Source organism: Pristiophorus japonicus, chromosome 10, assembly GCF_044704955.1.
Source record: "Pristiophorus japonicus isolate sPriJap1 chromosome 10, sPriJap1.hap1, whole genome shotgun sequence".
Taxonomy (NCBI): Eukaryota; Metazoa; Chordata; class Chondrichthyes; family Pristiophoridae; genus Pristiophorus; species Pristiophorus japonicus.
The window spans coordinates 115,505,246-115,531,092 of record NC_091986.1 but is presented as its reverse complement, the minus strand read 5'-3'; the positions used below and the strand labels follow the sequence as shown (position 1 = coordinate 115,531,092).

At 44.9% G+C, this 25,847-nt stretch overlaps 1 protein-coding gene across 2 annotated transcripts in view; it reads right to left on the bottom strand.

The window, feature by feature from the left end:
• The window catches only part of LOC139275066 (NADP-dependent malic enzyme-like), a 279,205-nt gene that overhangs the window by 102,148 nt on the left and 151,210 nt on the right, over nt 1-25,847 (bottom strand). For both annotated transcript variants that reach the window (XM_070892011.1, XM_070892010.1), the window contains exon 5: nt 6,738-6,813. In XM_070892011.1, coding sequence (XP_070748112.1) covers nt 6,738-6,813 — 76 coding nt within the window. The remainder of the gene's footprint in view (nt 1-6,737; nt 6,814-25,847) is intronic.

Below are 25,847 nucleotides of genomic sequence, written 5' to 3'. Positions count from 1 at the left end.
AGCTAGTTACAATGTACATTAATGATTTAGACGAAGGAATTGAATGTAATATTTCCAAATTTGCGGATGACACCAAGTTGGGTGGCAGTGTGAGCTGTGGGGAGGATGCTATGAGGCTGCAGAGTGACTTGGATAGGTTAGGTGAGTGGGCAAATGCATGGCAGATGAAGTATAATATGGATAAATGTGAGGTTATCCACTTTGGTGGTAAAAACTCACAGTTGTACAGGGCCTTGGTGAGGCCACACCTGGAGTATTGTGTACAGTTTTGGTCTCCTAACTTGAGGAAGGACATTCTTTCTATTGAGGGAGTGCAGCGAAGGTTCACCAGACTGATTCCCAGGATGGCGGGACTGACCTATCAAGAAAGACTGGATCAACTGGGCTTGTATTCACTGGAGTTCAGAAGAATGAGAGGGATCTCATAGAAACGGTTAAAATTCTGACGGGTTTAGACAGGTTAGATGCAGGAAGAATGTTCCCAATGTTGGGGAAGTCCAGAACCAGGGGTCACAGTCTAAGGATAAGGGATAAGCCATTTTAGGACCGAGATGAGGAGAAACTTCTTCACCCAGAGAATTGTGAACCTATGGAATTCTCTACCACAGAAAGTTGTTGAGGCCAGTTCGTTAGATATATTCAAAAGGGAGTTAGATCTGACCCTTACAACTAAAGGGATCAAGGGGTATGGAGAGAAAGCAGGAACAGGGTACTGAAGTTGTATGATCAGCCATGATTATATTGAATGGTGGTGCAGGCTCGAAGGGCCGAATGGCCTTATCCTGCATCTATTTTCTATGATTCTATTAAATTTCATCTACCATTCTTCTACTCATTTACAGATTTTATCTACATTTTGCAGTTCTTGAGCTGCCACCTCAGATTCAACTGCCCCTCCTGACTTTGCATGATCTGTAAGTTTGATGATTGTAGATTGTGCTTCTGAATCAAGTCATTATGTAAATTAGAAAGATCTGATGCCCTCTCCAGACCCCCATAACCCAAACATAACTCTTCTAACAAGTACCTGTTTCCTAGCACTCTTCAACCAATTTCCTATTATTAGCAAGTTTCACCCTGAATCCTCCCCACTTCGAGATTAAACAGTAGCCTTTCCTGTGGAATGCATTTGTCAAATGCTTTTTGGAAGCCAGGTTACACCACATTATATGCAATTGTATCTTCTTAAAAAAGCCAAGGAGGTGGTCAAGTAGCATCTTATCCTTTTGAATCCATGTTGACCTCTGTTAAGCAGGTTGTTTTCTAACGGTAACCCTCAAGTTTACTCCAATTTCATTAATTTACCAGATACTGATACAAAGCTGTACTTGCTGTGGCCTGTTTTGTCACCCTTTATCAATATAGCCTGTCTCAAATCAGTCAGTATCACCCCAGGGTTCATCAATTCCTTTGTACTAACTGTTAAATGTTTCACAAATCGCATCTTGTCTCTTAGTATTCTGAGATAAATACTATTCATCACTAGGAATCTATTTATTTTGATCCCTTTTACTCTAGGACTTCCATCTCATCTACGTTGGTTAATGGGCTAGAAATTGCAGTCAGAGGCGCACCTCCGGAGTACGCCTACAACCCACGAAACCTTTATGAACCTACCTCCAGCCGCCAGGCTGCACAGAGTTGCAGTCACGGGCCTCCAGGCGTATGACAGCATAAAGGCCCATGGATCTCAGGACGCAGGCAGTTCGAAAGCATCCCTGGAATCACGTAGGCCCGGTCCTCCAATCACAAAGGAGGATATCATTGCAATCATTTAGGAGGGAATCCCCTAATGATATGTAATGAAATCCCCATATAATTACACAATTTACAGTATTTCTAATGATTATAAATGTACTGAGTTGCAATTTTATTCATAATTCCCTTCATTGCACCAACCTCAATGAAAATGTAATTTTTTGATAAATAATTTTAAACATCTTAATCCAGGCCAATATTTGCATAAACTCATTTAAAGTGTATCTGCATAATTTTTGATTTTTAAATGTTTAATTTAGGGCTTATATATACCCTTGCGCTGATGAAAACAGGCCTAACCCCTGCTTTTACCAGCCATAAGAGTTTTGTGGGCAATTGTTAGGCAAATAGCCCAACTCTGCTCCAGCAATACTGAATTTCCACATCTTATCAGATCACAAGTTCCAGATTTCGTAAGCCCACATGGAAACCCGGAAGTTGCAAGACTTTTCAAACAGTTTACGATGGCATACTCTGAAAGTACACTGCCAGGGAGACTGCAATTTTACCTAGATTATTGCGAAGTAGGGAGGCATGTTGCTCATATCTTCCCCAGTGAATAATGTAGAGGAAGCAGTTATTCAGAACATTTACATTATGCCCATTCACAGTTTTCACCATTAGCACCTTTTAGGGTTCTCGCACCTTCTCTGAATATAAAGAATTTCTTCCTGTTGAGTTTTGTGCCTGCAGCTATATTTTTCCAGATCCTCATCGCCATTTTTACATGTTTCTGCATGCTTTTATATTCAACCCAGTTATCACCTTAACCTTTCGACATATAAGATTAGCAGATCATTTTTTCTCCTCCTTTCAGTTTTGATTGAGTCTTGCAAATAAGGACATAATATAAGAACCTAAGAAATAGGAGTAAAAGTACGTCATTTGGCCCCTCGAGCCTGCTCCTCCATTTAATAAGATCATGGCTGATCTGACCTTGGGCTCAGCTCCACTTCCCTGCCCGCTCCCTATAACCCTTCACTCCCTTATCGCTCAAAAATCTGTCTATCTTTACTTTAAATATATTCAATGACCCAGTCTCCACAGCTCTCTGGGGCAGAGAATTCCACAGATTTACAACTCAGAGAGAAGAAATTCCTCCTCATTTCAGTTCTAAATGGGCGACCTTTTATTCTTAAACTATGCCCCCTAGTTCTAGATTCTCCCATGAGAGGAAACATCCTCTCTGCATCTACCTTGGTCGAGACCCCTCAGTATCTTATATGTTTCAATAAGATTACCTCTCATTCTTCTGAACTCCAATGAGTGTAGGCCCGACCTGCTCAACCTTTCTTGAACCCTTTTATCTCAGGAATCAACCTAGTGAACCTTCTCTGAACTGCCTCCAATGCAAGTATATCTCTCCTTAAATAAGGAGGCCAAAACTGTACGCAGTACTCCAGGTGTGGCCTCACCAATACCCTGTACAGTTGTAGCAGGACATCTCTGCTTTTATACTCTATCCCCCTTGCAATAAAAGCCAACATTCCATTTGCCTTCCTGATTACTTGCTGTACCTGCATGCTAACTGTTTGTGTTTCATGCACAAGGACACCCAGGTTCCTCTGTACTGCTGCATTTTGTAATCTCTCTCCATTTAAATAATAATTTGCCTTTTTATTTTTCCTGCCAAAGTGGGTAACACTTTCCAACATTATACTCCATCTGCCAAATGTTTGCCCATTCATTTAGCCTGTCTATAAACCTTTGCAGATTCTTGGTGTCCTCCTCACAACTTGCCTCCCACCTATCTTTGTATCATCAGCAAACTTGGCTACATTACACTTGGTCCCTTCATCCAAGTCATTAATATAGATTGTAAATAGTTGAGGCTCCAGCACCGATCCTTGTGGCATCCCACTAGTTACTCTTTGCCAACCTGAAAATGATCCATTTATCTCGACTCTGTTTCCATCCTTAGTATATTACTTCCAACCCCGTGAGCTCTTATCTTCTGCAGTAACCTTTTCTGTGGCACCTTAGGCGCCTTCTGGAAATCCAAATACACCACATCCACTGGTTCCCCCTTATTCACCCTGCTCATTGCAACCTCAAAGAACTCCAGCAAATTTGTCAAACATGATTTCCCTTTCATAAAAGCTCTGAGACAGCTTTCAGTAGAGTGTTTGTCCTCTTTTTGCCTGCTGCCAGTTTTTTTATTCTTTGGCATCTGTGCACTTCGATGTTACTTGATTTATTTGAAGTTTGTGGGCAGCCCAACATGAAGCCAATTAAAATTAGCTGCTCTTATACATTAGCTCTAATTGCATTGTGTTCTTTTGTTTACACTAGCCTCTGAAATTCAGTAATAATGCTCAAAAATTAACTTGAGGTGAGATTTTTGTTTCAAGTGTTGAAACACCAAGTCATTTTGTAACAATTGAGTAGTCAATTTCTTCAGTTCCAAGAACCCCAGTTATTTATAGCACTATGGGGTCTAAATTCGGTACCACCATTTTTGAGGTGTTGTCACCATATGAGAGAAATTTTTAACGCCTCGCTTCAGGCGCGCTCCCCAAACGCGAAATTCAATGTTGATGCCTAAAGAGTGGATAGCAGCGTTAAATCATGGCGTTGCACACTTATCTGGATGCGCTACGCTGTGTTAATTGGGCCGTTAAACATGGGCTCAACATCTGGGAGTTAGGCATCGTTTGGAGCTGCGCCACAGACATAGTGGTGCCACCTGGATTGAATTGAGACATTGACTAGCCACCTCGTGGGTATATTCGCTTCCTACACACTCACTCAGAGCCTGAGGATGGCAGACCTAGTAGCAGCAGCTTGTCAGTGTGCCCACCGGATCACGGACGCCGCACTGGATGCACTCCTCGATGCCCTGGAGAGGCGTCGGCAGGTGCTGAGGACAGAGCCTGGAAGGAGACCCCAACTCCAAACATACCGAAGGCTATGGAGGGAAATAGCAGAGCGAGTGTCTGCGAGTGACACAGTACAAAGGACAGCGATGCAATGTTGGAAAAAGTGGAACGACCTGACACAGTTGGTGAAGGTGAGTATCTTTAATTTCAAACTTCAACATGCTATGCTCTCACCTCAATGTGCACTTGCTGCTCAATGTAGTGTTACAAAATGAACTGATGTCAATAGGTCCATTTGGATGTCTATGAAAATGTTTGAAGGGGTTTTGTGGGTATGGTGATGTGTTGGGGATGAAGTTGTTGTCTTGTGATTTAGGTTTGTAATAAAGCAAGTTTGGATTGTTCACATGATGAGGCACTGATTATTTAAGACGGAGGGCTGCATGGTGTGTAGCGATGTGTTGAGTTGATGCCCATGTGTATAGGCTGGCCATTGAGCACGTCAAGACTCATTCATTGGAATCGATGAACGATGAGTCTCTGACGAACAGCCCTTCCAGCCACAGCAATGTCATGCTGTCTCCTCCTTCGGTGAGGCTCCTCGTCTGCTTCGTCATCCTTCTCCTGAGGTGGGTCAGCTATCCCTGCTGGTAATGGCTAGCCCCACATAATGGCCAGGTTGTGCAGCATGCAGCAGACACCGTTGATTATGGAGACTCTATCAGGTAAGCACTGCAATGCCCCTCCAGAATGGTCAAGGCAGCGGAAATGCTGCTTCAGAACCCCGATAGTTTGCTCGATAATGGCCCGGGTTGTGGTATGGCTGGTGTTGTAACGCTGCTCAGCAGGGATGCTGGGATTGCAAAGTGGTGTCATCAGCCAGGGGGCCACACCATATCCTTTGTACTGCACTGTCCCCCAGTCATCAAGATCCATGGCGCGGCCCTGAACAACATGGACCATTTCCCATACCTCGGGAGCCTCTTATCAATAAGAGCAGGCATTGACGACGAGATTCAATACCGCCTCCAGTGCGGCCTTTCCGCCTGAGGAAAAAAGTGTGTTTGAAGACCAGGCTCTCAAAACTGCCACCAAGCTCATGGTCTACAGGGCTGTAGTACTACCCGCCCTCCTGTATGGCTCAGAGACATGGACCATGTACAGTAGACACCTCAAGTCGCTGGAGAAATACCACCAACCGTGTCTCCGCAAGATCCTACAAATCTCCTGGGAGGACAGGCGCACCAACATTAGCGTCCTCGACCAGGCTAACATCCCCAGCATTTGAAGCACTGACCACACTTGATCAGCTCCGCTGGGCAGGCCACATCGTTCGCATGTTAGACACGAGACTCCCAAAGCAAGCGCTCTACTCGGAACTCCTTCACGGCAAACGAGCCAAAAGTGGGCAGAGGAACCTTTACAGGGACACCCTCAAAGCCTCCCTGATAAAGTGCAACATTCCCACTGACACCTGGGAGTCCCTGGCCAAAGACCGCTCTAAGTGGAGGAAGTGCATCCAGGAGGCCACTGAGCACCTCGAGTCTCATCGCCGAGAGCATGCAGAAATCAAGCGCAGGCAGCGGAAAGAGTGTGCGGCAAACCTGTCCCACCCACCCTTTCCCTCAACGACTATCTGTCCCACCTGTGACAGAGACTGTTGTTCTCGTATTGGACTGTACAGCCACCTAAAGACTCATTTTAAGAGTGGAAGCAAGTCTTCCTCGATTCCGAGGGACTTCCTATGATGATGATGAGACACAACGCTAATTGTACATGAACAACAAATTATGTGAATGACCAGTTAATCTATTTTTTAGACCATTTGATGAAGTATGTTGGCTGGAAACATAAGAAAACTCCTTGCTCCTCTTCGAATAGTGCCATGAATTGCCATTATTGAATTATGATCACTAAACCTGCGCTGGAAAGTTCACAAGTAAAAGACATTACACTGTAACATACTGGAAATAAGATGGTAGCTGGGAGTCACCAATAAGCTTTTGTGGTTGAAGAATACCACATCTGTGAGAAAATTATTCATCTTTTATGTAATAAATCATTGCCTTCTGACCTTCCATTAATCATATTTAAAAAGTCATGTCTGTAGTCACTGTACAACAAGAATACAGAAAGTTACAGATCTTGAAATAAGCCTACCTTTATATCTTCTTCTGGCCAAGAGTTCAACATTGTCGCAATGTGGCCCTTGTCATGAATGGTAATGAACAGTCCTCTGTGAGGGGAAAAAAAAAGTTTTAAGAAAATGCTCATTAGTCAACAGAAAAATAAATCAATGCTCAAAGGCTATGGGGTTAACACTTAGCGCACTGTTCATAATTTGTTTTAATTTTTTTTAATGGAACTGTTATAATGGGAGATCAAAGCTAAGGGCATCATTTGTATATTTTTGCTCCTGATCCCAACTACAGTTTATTTAACAAAGAAAATTAATTTTTTCCCGTCTTCTTTTCCATTCTAGTTTACCCAACCAACTACCCTGGAGTCACAACCAGTGCTGCTCTTACGAGTGAGCTGGTGCCAAGTCTTCTGTCCTTGTTTTGCTGTCAGTACTTCCATGATGGCACAGCTAAAGATCAGTAAACCATTCGGGAGAATAAAGGTTGACATTCTAACACTGTGACACAACCTATTGGAATATTAATGCATTGTATCAGCATGTCATACTGGTTACTGTACCCGATTTTAAGATGTTCCTTAGAATAGCGCCCATTCAGCTGAACTGCTAAATTCTGGAACAATCCAAAAAGTTAGCATGGAGTGGAATGTGGATGTTTCACATGTTGCTTTCTCCTTGCTGTTCAGCCCTCCCAAATAGTCTGCGCGTTAATGCTACTCAGCATTAACAATCACTTGTTGAACCGGGGTTGCTGGAGGTCGCATTAGGTTATGGTATATATATATATATGGGCACGCCTATTAATAGTCTACTGGAGAAATTTCCCCAAGTCTTTCTGTGCCCCAAACAGCCACGGTGAACCTTGTTGGCTGTAGCCTCCAGCTGCTTGCTCTTCTGGCTCCGAATAAAAAGGAAGTTTATGGTACACTTTAACAAAGCCCATAAAAATACTGCAATCTTAGCACTAGCAGCATTTTCCATATAAGACAGAGTAATGATGCCCACTAAAAGTAAGCCTTCTAGGGCTACGGTATTCTGAAGTATTTGGATAATTATGCTGCTTCCCCCTCCTCCCCAAATCTCTGGCGACAGATCTCAATCCAACTTAAATTGATTAGTCAGAGTTAGCAACCAACAATGATGAGCTGTAACAAGTAGAGTTTGACAGTTTCGGTGTTAATTTCACCTTTTGAGTGGGTGATAAAAAAACATTTTTGTCTATGGTTTACTGTTTATTCCTTTGTTTACATTACATGCAGAATTAAAACTGTTTATTACGAGCTGATTCTCAAGCTGTAGACCATTATGGTCCGGTGTACCATACGCATCAATAAGTGTTTGTAGTTTGTGGCTGACAAACCAAAGTGGAAACCCATTAGTGCCAGCCTGTTCAACAACGCTGCCTGGATAAAGATAATTTCTTGCCATCACATTTTGATTTAAATTTAACAGATTGATAGATCTAACCATTTCATTCCATTCCATTCAATTCAATTCAATCATCATGTGGGGAGGGGGGGAAATTATAACCTAAAAGAATAGGTGGGTTGGGTGCATGTGGGAAGTGAATTTAAGATCTGAATCCTGACCTGACCCGCCTCCAATCCACTCACTTCAGGTTTTAACAGAGGTAGGACGGGAGTGGGAGCCAATCCGCTGCCAGGAGGTGGGTTATCTATTTAAATATTATAATCAGGTTGCAAATCTATTTTAACCTCCATTTTGTATTTAACTTTAGCTGGTCGGGTTTTTCATGCCTCCTGAAATCTGCCAACTCACGGAAGGCGAGGACTGCTGCATCCAAGAGGCAGGTGCCTTTACCCTTACCTCCTGAATCCAGCGACCCTGCCTAATCCATCCCCCGCGATCGGTGGTTTCACAGCTACCATTTCACAGAATGTTCACTTTCCAATGTCAGAAGCTGAAGCTTTCTAAATTTCAAAGAAACTTTTGACCTATATGCAGTTTGGAAGTGTTTGTAGTGAACTCTGTATTCACTGTCACCTCCTTGGAGCAACCTCTCTCACCACTGACCGATCGTTTCTCTCATCTCAACCTCACCTGCTATCTATTCAAGCAGCATCAGTGCCCTTGAAAAATCTCATCTTGGTCCTCAGAATCCCATCACGATCAGCCCCAACACCAACATCATTAACCACACCAGCATCACCAAGAGCAACACCAACCTTCTCAGCAATCAACTGATGCTGCGTAGGACACAGGGAATTAGCACCCAACCACATTGCTGCCTAGGAGGCCAAGGATGGCCTTACCATGACTGCATTTACTTCACTTGCTGCTGTGTACCCTGACTGCCACATGATGCGCCAGGTTGGCACCACCCCACACCAACACCATAAAGCATCCCTGCAATGCCTAAGTCATTCCTTTCACACTCATCACCATTGTGGGGGGGTACCCTCGTGTCTCACCATTCACTACAACTCACTAAGCCACTTCCAAAGGTGCCCACAAATCTGTCCAAGAACGCAAAGTGCTGAAAATAAAGACTTCAATGTTTGACAACACATCAACATAAACTTTACATAAACACTGGTTTAAGGACCCAAATGCCTATCCTTGTGCGTTGTTAGTTGGTATGATTGGACAAGGATGAAGTTGAGGGGTGGCTAGTGAGTTGGGGAAGTGATAATGTAGATAGAGAAGGATGGGTGGAGGTGCAAGGTAAGTTGGTGTAAGTAAGATGTGCAGGGATAGAATAGGGACGGCAAAGTGATGGGATGTGATGAGTGGCACAGCACGATGAAGTTGAGCATGGCTTTGCAGTAACATTTCATGATCTGAGATAATTGAAAGGTTTGCGCTACTGCAGCCTGGTCCTCCTGATGACAACCCTGCATGTGCCCTCCTGTGCAAAGTGCATCCAGGCTGCATTGGTGTCCTGGGGAGGTCTCTTTCACCCATTGGAAGGGAAGAGGGCCTCCCTGCATGCTGTGACTTGAGGGAGTGATGGGAGAACCTGGGTGCAGCCATGCACCTCTATGCAGTGATTGTCAGTGTTTGCAGCAGCTCAATGCTGCAGAACACTGACAGAAGAATTGTCAAAAGCAATGTGGGCATGGTCCCTTTAAAGGAAACCGGCTGATGATGCTTCATCAGACTGGCTTCCAGTTAATAGGCTGGGAGCCCCGCGGGAAGATTGCTGTCAGAGGGCGGGATGGAGTCAGGAGCGGATTTCCCACAAATCACCGATGCTGGCTGCACCCAACCCGCTACCCAAATGGCGGTTGGAGTGTGCACTGGATGCAAAGGATTCAAAATAGAATTGAACATCCATTTCTCCTTGGACACCCCTCCCCCACCCAGTCTTCCTCCGGCTGGGCTCTATCCGATCCCTCCCGCCCGCCTCTCTGCAGCCTAATGACGCAGGCCTACCCTGCCCGGAGCCAGCCAGCATCTTCAACCGGCAGGCTGCGTGTGGGAAACAGAGCCTTCCCATGCAAAAAAGTTAAAGTTAGCAGGGCTTGTGAGAAACCCTTTCCCCTGGGTTCCCCCACCACTCCCCACCCACCTTCGCCGTTAAAATTCAGCCCCATATGTGGGTATCTTTTAAAAGCAATGGGCTAGAATTTCCCCGAGGATCGCCCATTTAACGCCCAGTTGCTGCCCGTTTTGGTCAAAAATGTAAATTACCAACCTGTACCGCCCGTTTCAACTCCAAATTATTGCCAGCGGTAATTTCGGCCTACAATTACCGCCGGCGTTGCTGCAAATCGCCCGCCCACATTTGCCGCCCAGAAATCACCCAAAATTCCCCCCCAGCGCTAAATTCCACTAAAAGTATTTTTAAGATCCGCTACCGCCGTTTTCGCTCCAATCACACCCACCCATTTTTAATGTACCTACCTGACTTGGGGCCCAGCGTTATGCACGATTAAGTATTGTCAGCTGGGATACAAGCTTCATTCAGAGTGGAGATTACAAGAAACTTTTCACCATCATAAACAGGCCGGCTGATCACTCCAGCTGTTCCATCTTCCCCAATTTATTTTACATCACAAAGCCAGAAACTTTAAAAGAACAGTCAACGAGACACTAATCTGACTCCTGCGGCGTCTCGACCCGACTTAAACCTCCCGGCTGGGCCTCCTGAGGCGACTCGACGCGACTGGGCCTCCCGCGGTGACTGGGCGGCTGGGCCTGGCTATCGGGCCTCCACTGCCCCCTTCCAGCGGCGATCGGAACACCTCCAGCGGTGACAGATGGGCCTCTCCTCCACGACGGAGTCTGGGCCTCCTCGGCGATGGCTGGACCTCCTCCTCAATGGCAACCGGGTCGACTGGCCTCCTCCCCTCCTTCAGCAGGTGGTGAGTACCATGGTTGTGACCCCCCCTGCCCTGCCACTCCGAACCCTCCAATGCATGCTCCCAACCAAGCCTTGGACCACCTACCACCAAGGGCACTACCCAGTTCCGAGCCTGCGGCCAACATCTCGCCGTAGGCAACGAGGCCCATACAGCAGTGCCTGGTCTCCAGTCATCTTGGACCCCCTTGTCACTGGATCAAGACCTCGCTCAGCTAAGCCCGTGTGGTAGCCGGTGTGCAACGACCACCCCACGTTAAAAGAACTCACGCACAGGCATCTTCCACACCTCCAACATGAAGTTCGGGACCTGGAACGTCAGGACCCTCATGGACAACCCCAACAGCGACAGGCCGGAATGCCGCACCGCCATAGTTGCCCGGGAACTTAGGCGCTTTGATATCAACATCGCCGCCCTAAGCGAGACCCGGCAAGCAGGGGAAGACCAGCTCAAGGAACAAGGTGGAGGTTACATCTTCTTCTGGAAAGGGAAACCAGAGGAAGAATGCCGCCTCCACATTGTCGGCTTCGCCATCAAAAACAAGCTGGTCGACCGCCTCAAAGACTCCCCTGTGGGGCTAACGAACGCCTCATGACGCTTCGACTCACCCTATCCCTGAACCAGTGCGCCACAGTCATCAGTGCGAAGGCCCCAACACTCGATGCAACAGATGAGACCAAAGAGACTTTTTACTTCAACCTCGAAAAATCCCTGTCCCGCGTCACCGCGGGCGACAAACTGATCCTCCTCGGTGACTTCAACACCAGGGTCGGCAGGGACACAGACCTCTGGGGAGGCGTGATTGGCAGAGAGTGGGGTAGGGAAAACCAACTCCAGCGGTACCCTACTCCTGACAAAATATCTAGAGCATGAACTTGTCATCGCCAACACCTTGTTCCGCCAGAGACACAAATACAAGGCATCGTGGCAACACCCTCGCTCCAAGCACTGGCACCTGCTCGACTATGTTAACAACCGAGTCAGGGATCGCAAGGATGTGTGCATCACCCGTGCCATGACAGGAGCGGAAGACTGCTGGATGGACCACCGCCTAATTCAATCCATCATTGACATCAACATAGCCCCAAAGCGGAGGGGACAGCAAAAGCAGTGTCGCAAAAAAGTCAATGCCGGGGCACTTAAGGAGAGCCCTATACAGCCAGCGCCTCACAACTTACCTGGCGTGCCTTGATGACCCCGAGACGCAGAATGCCCACAGCACTTGGTCTGCCCTCCAGGCCTCCATAACCAGTGCCTGCAAAGAGACGCTCGGTCACTCAACCAGGACTGATTTGATGAGAATGGTCAGGAGATTCAAGAGCTATTAGATCGCAAGAACAGGGCATTTCTGAGCCTTAAATAACAACCCAACTCGGGAGCAGCAAAGAAGCATTACAGACGGCTCAAAGCTGACGTCCAACAAAAAACCTGGGACCTAAAGAACAGGTGGTGGATGGAGAAAGCACTGGAGATACAGCAGCTAGCTGACAGCCATGATTCTTCATCGCAATTAAGGCCACCTACGGTCCAAACACCCACCCCGCTGCTGGCCAAGAACGGGGAAACACTCATCAAGGACACCAAGGCAGTCAGGGCCTGCTTCGAAGATCTCCTCAATCGAGACTGCATTTGACTCGAGTGTCCTCGACTCTATTCCGCAGCATGCCACCCACCACCACTTCAGTGAGACCCCAACACTGCACGAGGTTGAAAAAGCCATGGCAGCTAAAAAACAAGGCTACAGGAGCGGATGGAATCCCTGCTGAGGCACTGAAGTATGGCAGAGGCACTGACGGCGCAAATACATGACCTCATCTCTCTCATCTGGAGGGAGGAGAGCATGCCGGGAGATCTTAGAGATGCAGTGATCGTGACCATCTTTAAAAAAGGGGACAAGTCCGACTGCGGCAACTACAGAGGAATCTCCCTGCTGTCAGCCACTGGGAAAGTCATCGCTAGAGTCCTCCTCAATCGTCTTCTCCCAGTGACCGAGGAGCTCCTCCCGGAGTCGCAGTGTGGATTTTGTCCCCTATGGGGCACAACGGACATGATTTTTGCAACGCGACAGTTGCAGGAAAAATACAGGGAACAGCACCAGCCCTTATACATGGCCTTCTTCGACCTTACAAAGGCCTTTGACACTGTCAACCGCGAGGGTCTAAGGAGAGTCCTCCTCCGTTTCGAATGCCCCCAAAAGTACGTCACAATACTCCGCCTGCTCCACGATGACATGCAGGCCGTGATCCTTACACGGGATCCATCACAGACCCAATCCACGTCCGGACCGGAATCAAGCAGGGCTGCGTCATCGCCCCAACCTGCTTCTCAATCTTCCTTGCTGTCATGTTCTACTTCAGTCGACAAGCTCCCTGCTGGAGTGGAACTAAACTACAGAACCAGTGGGAACCTGTTCAACCTTCGCCATCTCCAGGACAGGTTCAAGACCACCCTAACCTCTGTCGTTGAGCTACAGTACACGGACGACGCCTGCGTCTGCGCACACACACAGGCTGAACTCCAGGACATAGTCGATGTATTCACTGAGGCGTACAAAAGCATGGGCCTTACGCTAAACAGATCCATCACAGACCAATCCACATCCGGACCGGGGTCAAGCAGAGCTGCATCATCGCCCCAATCCTCTTCTCAGTCGAACCCTCCTAAGTGCATCATCAAAGCACGCACCACCTATGTCTCGTCCCGCAAGCAAAATTCACCTTAGAAAATCTTCCGGCTGCCGCTCGGCGCCCCAACAGTTTTTTTGGGTCGGTGCACTGGGTTTGCAATGTGTGTAAAATACCGGCGCAGCTGCTATTAAAGGGATGGACGCACTGCCACGGCTGCTATCTTTTTTTTTTGTCTGACTACTGCCAGGTCGGCCCGACAATTATGTCCCCGGATTCGGCCGGGCCGCCAACAGGCAGCCTGACACCTCTTTTTGGTGGCCAGGTTGCTGGCCCGGCCATAACCCTCCCCGGTGGCCCAGTGGACCTAACTTTAAAAGCTGCAGAGCTCGCAGCGGCTCTCCCCTTTAACTGGAGGGGAGAGATGCGTTCACGCGCCAGAGTGATGACATCACAAGTCCGGCACTGATGGCCGTCAGCAGCGGAGAGTCTGTCCCGCCTCTACTTCCGCCCTCATTATGACCGACTTCCACCCTGCTTGAAAAAAAAACAACAAAGAGCTGAATTTTGCAAGATGGGCCGCCGCATCTATTGTGGCGGCCAAAACACAAGAAAAATGGTAGGTGCGACCCGTTTCTGGTGGGGGTGATTTTCGGTCCCAAGAAATAGGAGCAGTAGGCCATTCGGCTCCTCGAGCCTGCTCTGCCATTCAGTATCATGGCTGATCTACCTCAAGTCATACCTTCCCGCGCTATCCCTAAATACCTTGATTCCTTTAGTATCCAAAAATCTATCAATCTCTGTCTTGAATATACTCAACAACTGAGCATTAACAGCTCTCTGGAGTAGAGAATTCCAAAGATTCACAACCCTTTGAGTGAAGAAGTTTCTCCTCATCTTAGTCCTAAATGTCCGATCCTTTATTCTGAGACTGTGACGCTTAGTTCTAGACTCCTCAGCCAGGGGATAACTGCTCCCAGGATCTACCCTGTCAAGCCCTTTAAGAATTTTATATGTTTCAATGAAATTATCTCTCATTCTTCTAAACTCTAGGGAAGATAGACTAAGGGGGAGAAATTGGCCTCCTTTGTGCCTCCCGTTAGCGTCTCCGGGGGGGGGGGGGGCACGGGGGATTACAGGAAGGCTTATCAACCGGGCGTGACAAAATCACTGACATCTGCGAACATCCCTGGTGGATTTGCGCTGGCACTAAAACTTACCACCTCGATCTCTTGCGCCCCGGAGATCATGACATCATCTAGTGTGCAGCGTTCCGTTATCGCCCCGATGTAAAATTTGCTTCCGTCCCCTGCAGCATCGCCAGCATCAACAATGGCAGTGGCAGGAAGTGATGTCACCTCAGCTGGCCACTTGGAGAGCGCTAATTAAAGGCAGTGGTGGTCAGGTAGGCCAAAATGTATTTATGTCCCCAGTATGCTGTATCTTGATTTTTTTCAAGCCCTGCCTTCCCTTAAGAGTGCTTGGGGCTGCTATGCGCGTAACGTAGGTGCCGTCGATGACCATACAACCTTAGGTTTCAATGACCGCAGCATTGGCCCTTCCCTTTAATGGCGGGAAAGAGCCTGTGAAACCGGAAGAACATTGTGCAGCACTCTGCCGATACCAACCCTCTCACTCCCTTTAGTGCTCTAATGGAAGTGGTAGCACTTGATTTAACGCTCCATTTCCCTCTTGGAGCGCTAAAACAGAAGTTCCCGGCGGAATCAATTGTGTAGCACCCGTCGATGACTTTGCACACCCGCAAAGGTTATAGCCCCGAATGGGGCGCTATACAATTTCTAGCCCCAAGTCTACTCAATTTCTCCACATAGGACAAGTCCCTCCCCCCAGGAGTCAGTCTAGTGAACCTTCATTGCGCTCTCTCTAAGGCAAGTATATCCTTCCTTAGATAAGGAGATCAAAACTGTATACAGTATTCCAGGTGTTGTCTTGTCAAGGCCCTATATAATTGTAGTAATGCTGTTAGGTAGGGAGTTCCAGGATTTTGACCCAGTGGTGATACATGTCCAAGTCAGCAAGATGTGCAACTTGGCTGGGAACTTTGAGGCGACGATTTCCCATGCACTTTCCGGCCTTGTTCTTCTAGGTGGTAGAGGTTGTGGGTTTGGAGGAAACTGCGGAAGAAGCCTTGGCAAGATGCTGCAGTGCATCCTGTATATGGTACACCGATGATGGAGGGAGTGGATGTTTAAGCCAGTGGATGTTGTACCAATCAAGTGGACTGCTTTGTCCTGGATAGCATCAAGCATCAAGCATCTTGAGTTTCGTTGGAGCTGCGCCCATCCAGGCAAATGGAGGGTATTCCATCACATTCCTGACTGGTGCCTTCTGGTGGTAGAGAGGCTGCAAGGAGTCAGGAGGTGAGCCACTCAACACACAATACCCAGCCTCTGACCTGCTCTAGCAATCACAGCATTTTGTAGCTGGTCCAATTCTGCTTCTGGTCAATGGTGACCCCCAGCCACTGTTTCTATTAAGCTGCGTGACGTCTTGAGGTCCCATGCAGCCAGCTCACCACATATGCTGAAATTTTGAATGAGTTGTGCAGCCTGTTAAAGGAGCCGTGTGGCCCAAAGAAAATTAGAGGGAACATTGCTCCTGATGGTCATTGCCTGACACTTGTGTAGTGCAAATGTTAATTGCCACCTCAGCCCAAGCTTGGATGCTGTCTAGAATATTAAACAAAATGTGGCTTGAAACACAAAGTTATTTGTATATAGTAAGCCCCAGGTAAAAGACCAAATACATAACATTATTTCAGTTATTTTAATTGTAACAAGCCAGTCATTTATCACAGATAGAAATAGCCTGAAGAAAGCTAAAAGTTAAAGCGCGGGGGAACAATCTACCTTCTGCTGCTCAATATTGTTGCCCAATGTCAGACATACATTATTTTCACTTGACTCGCCCCACATATGCTCCACCACATTTAGTAGCTATAAACGGAGCAAGGGCTAAGTTACCTTACATCTGGTTGTCTGCAGTGGGCAGGAATGTGGCTTTTATAAGGATCCCAGTGTTCAGAGCACACATCACTCCTGACTTCATTACTTGGGACATACACTGGACTAAAACCTTTCCCTACCTGTAAAATAAATTACATTATATATATAAATATATATATATATATATATACTGTATTCTGAACAGAAAGTCAGATAGTCTTGGAAAGCAAAGACAATCAATAACTATGCCTCTATAAAAATATCCCGACATTAAAATGATAGAGGTCAACACCAGTTGGGAAGAAACAGGAAACAAACCGATGGCTAACAAAATTTTAAAAATAATTCCAAACTGCATCTTGAAATGTTCATCAGCTAATTGCCTGCCATCCTCTCCCAACTCAGCTTCTGTGTCAGACCGATGTTAGCATTCAAAACTCACAAATTGACAATTTAAAGACAAATATATCCCTGGTATTTTCTCACGCTCGATTTTGTTTGAAATGCAAATTTGCAGTAACTGTAATTCCCTTCACTGACATGTGGTTAAAATCTCAAAAATGTCTCCTCATTATCCTTTCTGTACTAAAAGTCAAGTAAAGTCATTAGTTCACTAAATTTAAGAAAAAACAAAAGGTAAAGAACTTCTGCAGTATTCTAATTGTTAATACAATTCTGTAACTTTCCAAACTTTAGAGCTTTACATTTCACCACACACATGCAACTCATATTTTAATCCAGAACACAAAGGCTTTCATTTTTTAAGAAGTGCGCTTTGATAAATTTTCAAAAATAAGTATTTAAGCTCATCTCATAGATCTAAAGACAGTTGACAGGTGAAATTGTTGTCTCTTAATAGTTAATGATTCACAAATGGAAGAACATCTCTGTGTGTTAGGTACAGCAAACATACACGTTCTTTATAAATGCATTTATGATTTCTCTACATTTAGAGATATAGGAAATTGTCCCCCAAGGTATTAAAACAGATCAGCATATCCTAAATCATGGAGAAAAAGAGTCATTAAAAGGAGTATAGCATAGAAGAGTATTTTAAATAAAAATACTCCTCTTCACTCACACCCATATACATTACATAATAAAATGATTTGTGGCAAAATATATCCCTCCCTGGTAAAAGATTTCCCCACTAATTGTTTCTCTCTCTTCACCAACTACCTAATTCCATGCTGACACAATCAGGTATTGACATCAAGGATCAACTCCTTCAGGAAATCTGGATACCATTATCCAGGTAAGTCCCAGCTGCCAATTTGTGAGACAGTAAACCCTTGGGTACACAGGAATAGTATCAGAGTGGCAGCTACCTTATTGAAGAAGAGCTCCAAAATGCCCATGACAGAAGTTAAGACAAATCATTGACAAAAATAGGACACCTATGATGTAGGAGCATATCTACAATACAAATGGATTGCTTATTGCATCAGCTGTAATGCCTACATCTATGACAGTGCAGCAATATGTGCAACACTGATATATTGCCATTCATTAGGCAATTTTGTTACAGAATTTATGGAGAATTTCAAAGTCAACCTAATATATTTACAAATTATTCTGAGCAAGTGCTCAGTCATGGGTGAGGGGTGGGGAGAACTCGTCTTTGTGCACCTTCTGATGGATGGTTGTGGAACTTTGGAGCAGGCTAGTGTAGTGGATAACATGGGCAGAAAATATAAAAAGTTCTTGAAAAATGATGTCAAAAAGGGGAATTATATTTGGACTGTACAAGAGTAGATGAAGTAACACAAAAGGAGTTTACTCATTACCTATGTGCTTACTCTTTCTTATACAAACAGAAATACAACCAATCTTCTGGCATGATTTAAAAAAATGCTTAGTTCTACAAATATTTAAAGTACCTTTGATCCAATTATTTCCAAAATGGTTGTCTTGGCTCCAGAACCCACAATGAGCTCTGCATAGCATACTATCAGAACCAAAGTAAAGCATAAACTAGTTTTGTTCCAGTCCATAATCTTCATCTTTGTAGATCCCGTCTTCACTGGCCCACCTCTCAAGCTATACATTTATTCTACATTATCTGCACAGAAATCATTTTTAACTCATGCACATGTTATTCAGCACTGCTACAAACAAACAAGCAGCTTAGTAGTGAGTCATTCAAGGCCCAGTAAAAACAAGCTTTCCAATGTGTACAGTAATTCAGAATGAGTTAAAAACTGGAGATTGCTGCAGTAATAAATTACTAAAATGAGAGAGCCAACTAAGTGCTGAAAGTCCATTAGCGAGTGCTGGGAGGCATCACTTCGTAAGAGTTTTGAAATGGGAACGGAAAATATTTATAGTTTGGACAACACAAATTATAAATATTTTAAAAGGGCGGAAAATTCATAGTCAAGGTATTCTACATGCTGCTGGCTTGGCACTTACACAAATTAAGTATTGAATTATAAAGGTCAATGGGACTGCTCAAGTCATGCACCTTGGCACCCGTACAATACCCACATAGATACAGACCCCACCTAAACTCTAACTGCTTGCATAATTGATGTTCTGCACTGTTTCCAGGCAACAAAGACTCATTGTTACATTTTAATCTGCCATTCAAACCTATGCTTCGTTGTGTATGCTAAATACCCAAATAAAACCTTGGGTAGTTTAAAAGGAGACAGCATTTAGTCATGAACCATATAAACAGAGGTCATCTGTGAGGGGACTATGCAACCCAAATGACTAAATATTCACTTATCCTTGTTCTGAAGAGCAAAAGAAAAACAAGAATCCAGAGTTAACAATGGCCCAGAATTTGCTGGAGCGGGACATCTAGGACCTTGCCGAACAATGGGACCAACAGTGTATTTCCTTAACCAATGAGATTTAAGGATACAGAACAAAATAAGAATGACGAAGAAGGAAATAGGTTGAATGAGAGTCAATTTAGATACAGAAAAAGAAATAAAAAGAGGGAAAGAAAAACTGGATTAAGAGAAAGAGAGTGAGAGAGAGAGAGAAAAGAGACAAAGGAAAAGCAAGAAATTTTAAATTTTAAAACCTCTAGGAACAATTTACTACCTACCGGAATGAGACTCCACAGTTCAATTGTTCTCTTTCTAGGCAGGAACCGAAATCTCGTCATTGAAAGGTCCTTACATTGTTAAATATCAGCCCTAACTTTCTGCGGTGAGGTTAATTCGTTTTAACAGGGCAACGCAGCAATTCCTTGAAACAAACAGGGAGGTTGACAACGAGCCCCTGTTTTCACGAGGCCAACGGCAGAGTGGCACAAATTATCCAGCCACTTATGGCGATTCACAACTCGCAGTATCTCTTCCTTCTCTCAAACTGTTGGGTTTTAAAAACATTTTTAAAACACACTAATAACAGCATGTGCATTAAACTTCTGTGCCAATATTATTGCCTATGTTTCTCAGTCACTTTTCACAATTGCAACCTTTTTGTTTTAAAACTGTCCACTTCTCCTGGCACCATGAGAACTGTGCTGAGAAATGAAAACATAACTTCACCAGTATGTGAGTTGCTGTCACCATGCCAATTTGTTTCACAATGTGCAAAGATGCACAAGATCTCAAACCCAGTACATACAATGATTAGGGTAGAGACATAAATTGAGCTGTTCATACAGGAGATGTAACTGGTGCTTCCTAACTGCCCCTTCCATTTACCTGTCACAGACCAAGAGGTCAGGTGGGCAAACTGTTGCTGCCAGTTGGCCACTAGTTGCTGCCCACACTCCCCTCAATCAGCCACTCAGAGGTAGATGAAAGCAGTCATGGGGCAACTGTTTCTCCAATGTTCTGTCTTTCCCTGTGGCAAGATACTTGGCTTCTGCTTGATCTGTTGCCAGTAACATGTTCAGAACAGAGTGGAATGATGTGAACCTTTGTCCCACCACTGATGTCCTTGTGTTAGTGCTCCTTTGTACCAAGCCACCTAAGCGATAGCAGTAAGATTTACTTTTGCAAAAGAAAATAACAGGAGGCTTGAGATCAGCAGTATACTGAATTCAGAGACAGTAAGTATCCATGGAGTTAAAAAACCAATCACTTGGAAATACTGTTGAGAACACAAGATCAAACATTGAAAATGAAGATCAAAGTTTATGTTCAAATGTGTGCTCAGCATTACCACAGATGTTACTGATACCAGATCATTCAAAACTGCACTATTCTTAAATGCATCAAATCCTGCATAACCTTGGGTAAGAAAAATAAGGAACTCACATATGAATTGGAAAATAAGAATAGAAGAGCAAAGGGATCTTAAGTGTGCAAATACTCAAATCACTAAAAGTAGCATCACAGGTCAATAAGGCCATACAAAAAGCAAACCAGGCACTAGGGTTTATTTCTAGAGGGATAGAATTAAAAAAAAGAGAGAAATTATGCTAAACTTGTATCGAACCTTGGTTAGACCACAATTGGATTACTGTGTACAATTCTGGTTGCCATATTATGAAAAGGATATAGAGGCACTGGAGAGGGTGCAAAAAAGATTTACAAAGATAATACCAGAAATGCAAGGTTATATTTATCAATAAAGGATGAACAGGCTGGGTCACTTTTCTCTTGAAAAGAGACGGCTGAAGTGTGACCTAGCAGATTTTTTAAATTATGAAAGGTTTTGATAGAGTAGATACAGAGAGAATGTTTCCACCGGTGGGGAAGAGAAAAATTATAAGATCATCAATATAAGGCCATCAATATAAGATAGTCGGCAAGAAATCAAATAGGGAATTCAGAAGAAAGTTCTTTATCCAAAGAGTGGTGAGAATGTGGAACTCGCTACCACAAGGAATGGTTGACACGAATAGTATAGTTAAGGGGAGGCTGGACAAGCATTTGAGTGAGAAGGGAAGAGAGGGTTATTTTAATAAAGTTAAATAAGGAAAGTCCGGTACAAAACTTGAGTGGAGCATAAATGCTGGTATGAACTGGTTGGGCTGAATGGCCTGTTACTGTTCTGTATATTCTATATAATCCTTTCATCCCAGTTATAAAAACATTTGTATAAAGGATTTCTCACCAAACATTCTTGTAAAACATCCAAAATCATGTAAAATAGTAAACTTACTGCACATACCACAGCCAAATGGATCCATTTGTATTGGTAGCAATTACACAGGCATTAGTATGAAGTGAAAATCACAGAGGGTGGGCTCGCTTACATCAGTCCAGCTGAAACCAACAGCATCATACTGCTGATCTGATGCTGGGTGGATTAAACCCCAGTGCATCACTAGCAGCACCAGACTAGTAAAATACAAAAGCAAAATACTGCAGATGCTGGAATCTGAAATAAAAACAGAGAATGCTGGAAATCTCAGCGGGTCAGGCAGCATCTGTGGAGAGAAAAACAGGGTTAACGTGTCGGGTCGATGACTCTTCATCAGAACTGCCGAATGTTCAAAAAGAGCACATTCTTAAGCACTGAAAGGGGGAGGGGAAGAAAGAACAAAAGGGAAGGTCTGCGATAGGGTGAAAGGCAGGAGAGATTAGAGAGACAAAAGGGATGATGGAACAAATTGAAATGGTAATGACAGAAATTAGAAAATGGTTAATCTGGATAGGATGGGAATGGTGGAGTAATGACCAGTTGTTATTAGAGACAAAGAGAAAAAAAAACATAAGTTGGGGGGCGTGGGGCAGGGAGCCAAAGTGAGCGAGATGTCTGCCAGTTTTTAATTCTGTGGATTTATTTTCATCAAGAATGTAATTGAAACCGGAAAATTTATTTAGAATCCTCAGCAAAAATCAGGGAAGAGCAGAATTTCCCCCTCTTTTCCTCTGGGTGGAACTTAAACCCTAGTCCCAAGGGTGAAAGTAGAATGCTTCAAAACTGCATCAATATACTGCATCACCTAAGTGCCTTATATATTTACTTAGGTTACAGTAAAACAAATCATTTTTAAGTGCCTCTTAACAAATGAGTGCAAGAAACACCTTTTTTTGTAATATTTTGCAAGAAACACTATTTAGCTTACATGCCCCCACATGGGTACAGTGCATTTGTTTCCCCCAAAATTGCAGATGTTAAGCAGTGCTCATGTGGCAGATCTGTTTGCAATTGGAAAATGGAGAAATGACAACTTTGTCTAGACAGAGACCTGTTGTTCAATCCATCACTTTTACTTTCAGGTTGTTAGTTTTGCTGCCAAGTGACAAACACAGATAGATCCATTTCAGTTATTTGCAGTCCTAGCTGATGGTTTGCCTTGTATTGTAACAAAAACAGAACAAAAAAAAACAAAGCATCACAAGAAATTAAGATCGACAGCTGTGTGATCCCCAGAGAAACAAGATTTCAATGCAAAAGCATCCATGAAGACTCTCTCGGAAGTTAAACAAAAACATTTACTGTTGAAGAATGAATGCAGGGATTAGCTTGGCCCACAAGAGCGATACTAAATTGTAATATTTCCCAAAATTCAGAATGGATTGCTTTGAGTTTAGTGCACATATGTACAAGCAATTTAGTGTTTTACTATTAAAAGTTCCATTTATTTCTTAAAATGCTTTTCAGTCTACAGATTACTTGCAGTCCAAAGATCTTGTAAAATGGATCAACGTACCATTTAACATTATTCAAATAACATTTATTTACTCAGTTCTTTTACAGTTTTTAGTTCATTCAAGGATAGCTTGGGAGCTATGGTGCAGAAAGTGTATAACATTGGTGATTCTTATTAGCAACATGTTGGCCTGGTTGTTGTTTGAAGCTGAGTAAATGGATTTCAGGAAATGACAAAGATATCTAACCAGAACTTAAAATGTGAGAATTTTGCTAGTTTCTTCTCATCAACTTGTGTGTCTTGCACATCATCGCTATTTCTAAGTGTGAAGTCAATCCTTCACCCTGCTTTTGAATCCGATACCAGAAGGTGCACTGGAATGGTAGAGAATGATCCTTCAGATTTCCCCTGGGTTCATTCTGCATTGCTGCAAACTAATCAGCTATTGCCTATGTGGGGACAATTACAAAGTACAGCCTATGTGACACCACTCCATGGTACAGCGGGAATCTAAATTAATTAGTGAATGCACATTTTGAAAACCTTGTAAACTTGCACAAATTAATGTTATGCATGCTCAGAATGCAAGGCTTCTGATGCTGCCGAAACACTTAAGTTCAGTGGAATTTATACTCAAGAGGATTCAGATGGTTCACCCTTGAGCCTTGAACAGCATCAGTTAAAATGGCTTGGTATATTTTGCAATGCTTCTGTTGCAACACATACTTTATCTTAATTTTATATGGATTAGAATAACCGAATTTAAGACATCCTCAGGACAGGCAAGATGGAAGAAGGGTTGTGTGAATTGTAACCGTACAGGGAGGGCTGTCCCTTATAAATATTTCAGTTACAAATCACACTACTGAACTCTGAAGAGAGATAAAGAGCTAAATGACTGCAAAACATTGCTTAGAGGTAATCTGTTGTGATGAGCTTACACTGTATAGAATCATAGAATGGTGACAGCACAGAATGCAGCCATTCGGCTCTTCGAACCCATGCCGGCTCTCTACAAGAGCACTTCAAGCTCGTAACACTCCCCAGCTTTTCCCCATGGCCCTGCAATTTTTTTCCTTCAGGTACTTATCCAACTCGCTGCTGTGAATGAGCCTGCCTTTCAGGCACTGCATTCCAGATCCTAACCACTTTAAATCTGTATCCTCTGGTTCGCAATCCTTTTGCCAATGGGAGCAGTTTCTATGGCCCCAAGTTTCCACATGATTTGCTCCTGATTTTTAGGTGCAACTGCTGTAGAACGGAGTATCTTAGAAATCGGAATTCTCGTCATTTAGTTTGCTCCAGTTCTAGTCAGTTAGAACAGTTTCACTTTGGAACAGAATTTTTTTTTCAAAAGGGGGCGTGTCCGGCCACTTACGCCTGTTTTCAAAGTTTCGTCAGTGAAAACTTACTCCAAACTAACTTAGAATGGAGTAAGTGAAGATTTTTGTACGATCGAAAAAACCTTGTCTACACTTTAGAAAATCAGGCGTAAGTTACAAATCTGGCGTAGGTAATGGTGGGGGGGGGGTTTAAAAGGGAAGTTGACAAACATTAAACACTTCAGTTTTACAAATAAAGAGCCATCAATAATAAATGATAAATAGATCAATCAATCAATCAAAAAAAATTAATAAGAAATAATTTTTTTTTTAAATCAATAAATAAAACATTTTCTACTTACCGACTGCAGCACCGGGAGCCCTCTAACAGCGTGCTGGGATGCCCCCCCCCCCCAGTGTGTCTCTATCAGTGTCTCTATCTCTCTGTCTGTCTGTGTGTGTCTCATTCTCTGTCTGTCAGTGCGTGTTTCTGACAGCAAGGGGAGGGGGAGGAGGGGGGTAGAGGGAAGGGGAGGGGGAGAGAAGGGGGAGAAAGGGGGAGGGGGGGGGGAGAAGGGGGAAGGGGGAGAAGGGAGATGGGGGGATAAAGGAGATGGGGGGTAAGGAGATGGGGGGGTAAGGAGATGGGGGGTAAGGAGATGGGGGGGTAAGGAGATGGGGGGGTAAGGAGATGGGGGGGTAAGGAGATGGGGGGGGAAGTAGATGGGTGGGGAAGTAGATGGGGGGGGAAATAGATGGGGGGGGAAATAGATGGGGGGAAGTAGATGGGGGGGGAAGTAGATGGGGGGGGAAGTAGATGGGGGGGGAAGTAGATGGGGGGGGAAGTAGATGGGGGGGGAGGAGATGGGGGGGGGAGGAGATGGGGGAGGAAGGAGATGGGGGGGGGAGGAGATGGGGGGGAGGAAGGAGATGGGGGGGAGGAAGGAGATGGTGGGGGGGAAGGAGATGGGGGAGGAAGGAGATGGGGGGGAGGAAGGAGATGGTGGGGGAGGAAGGAGATGGGGGGGGAGGAAGGAGATGGGGGGGGAGGAGATGGGGGGGGGAGGAGATGGGGGGGGGAGGAGATGGGGGGAGGAAGGAGATGGGGGGGGGGGAGGAGATGGTGGGGGGGGAGGAGATGGTGGGGGAGGAAGGAGATGGGGGGGGAGGAAGGAGATGGGGGGGGAGGAAGGAGATGGGGGGGGGAAGGAGATGGTGGGGGAGGAGGGATGGGGGGGAGGATGAGATGGGGGGAGGAAGGAGATGGGGGGGAGGAGGGGGTGGGGGGGGAGGAAGGAGATGGGGGGGAGGAAGGAGTTGGGGGGGAGGTTGGAGATGGGGGGGAGAAGGTGATGGGGGGGAGAGGAAGGAGATGGGTGGGG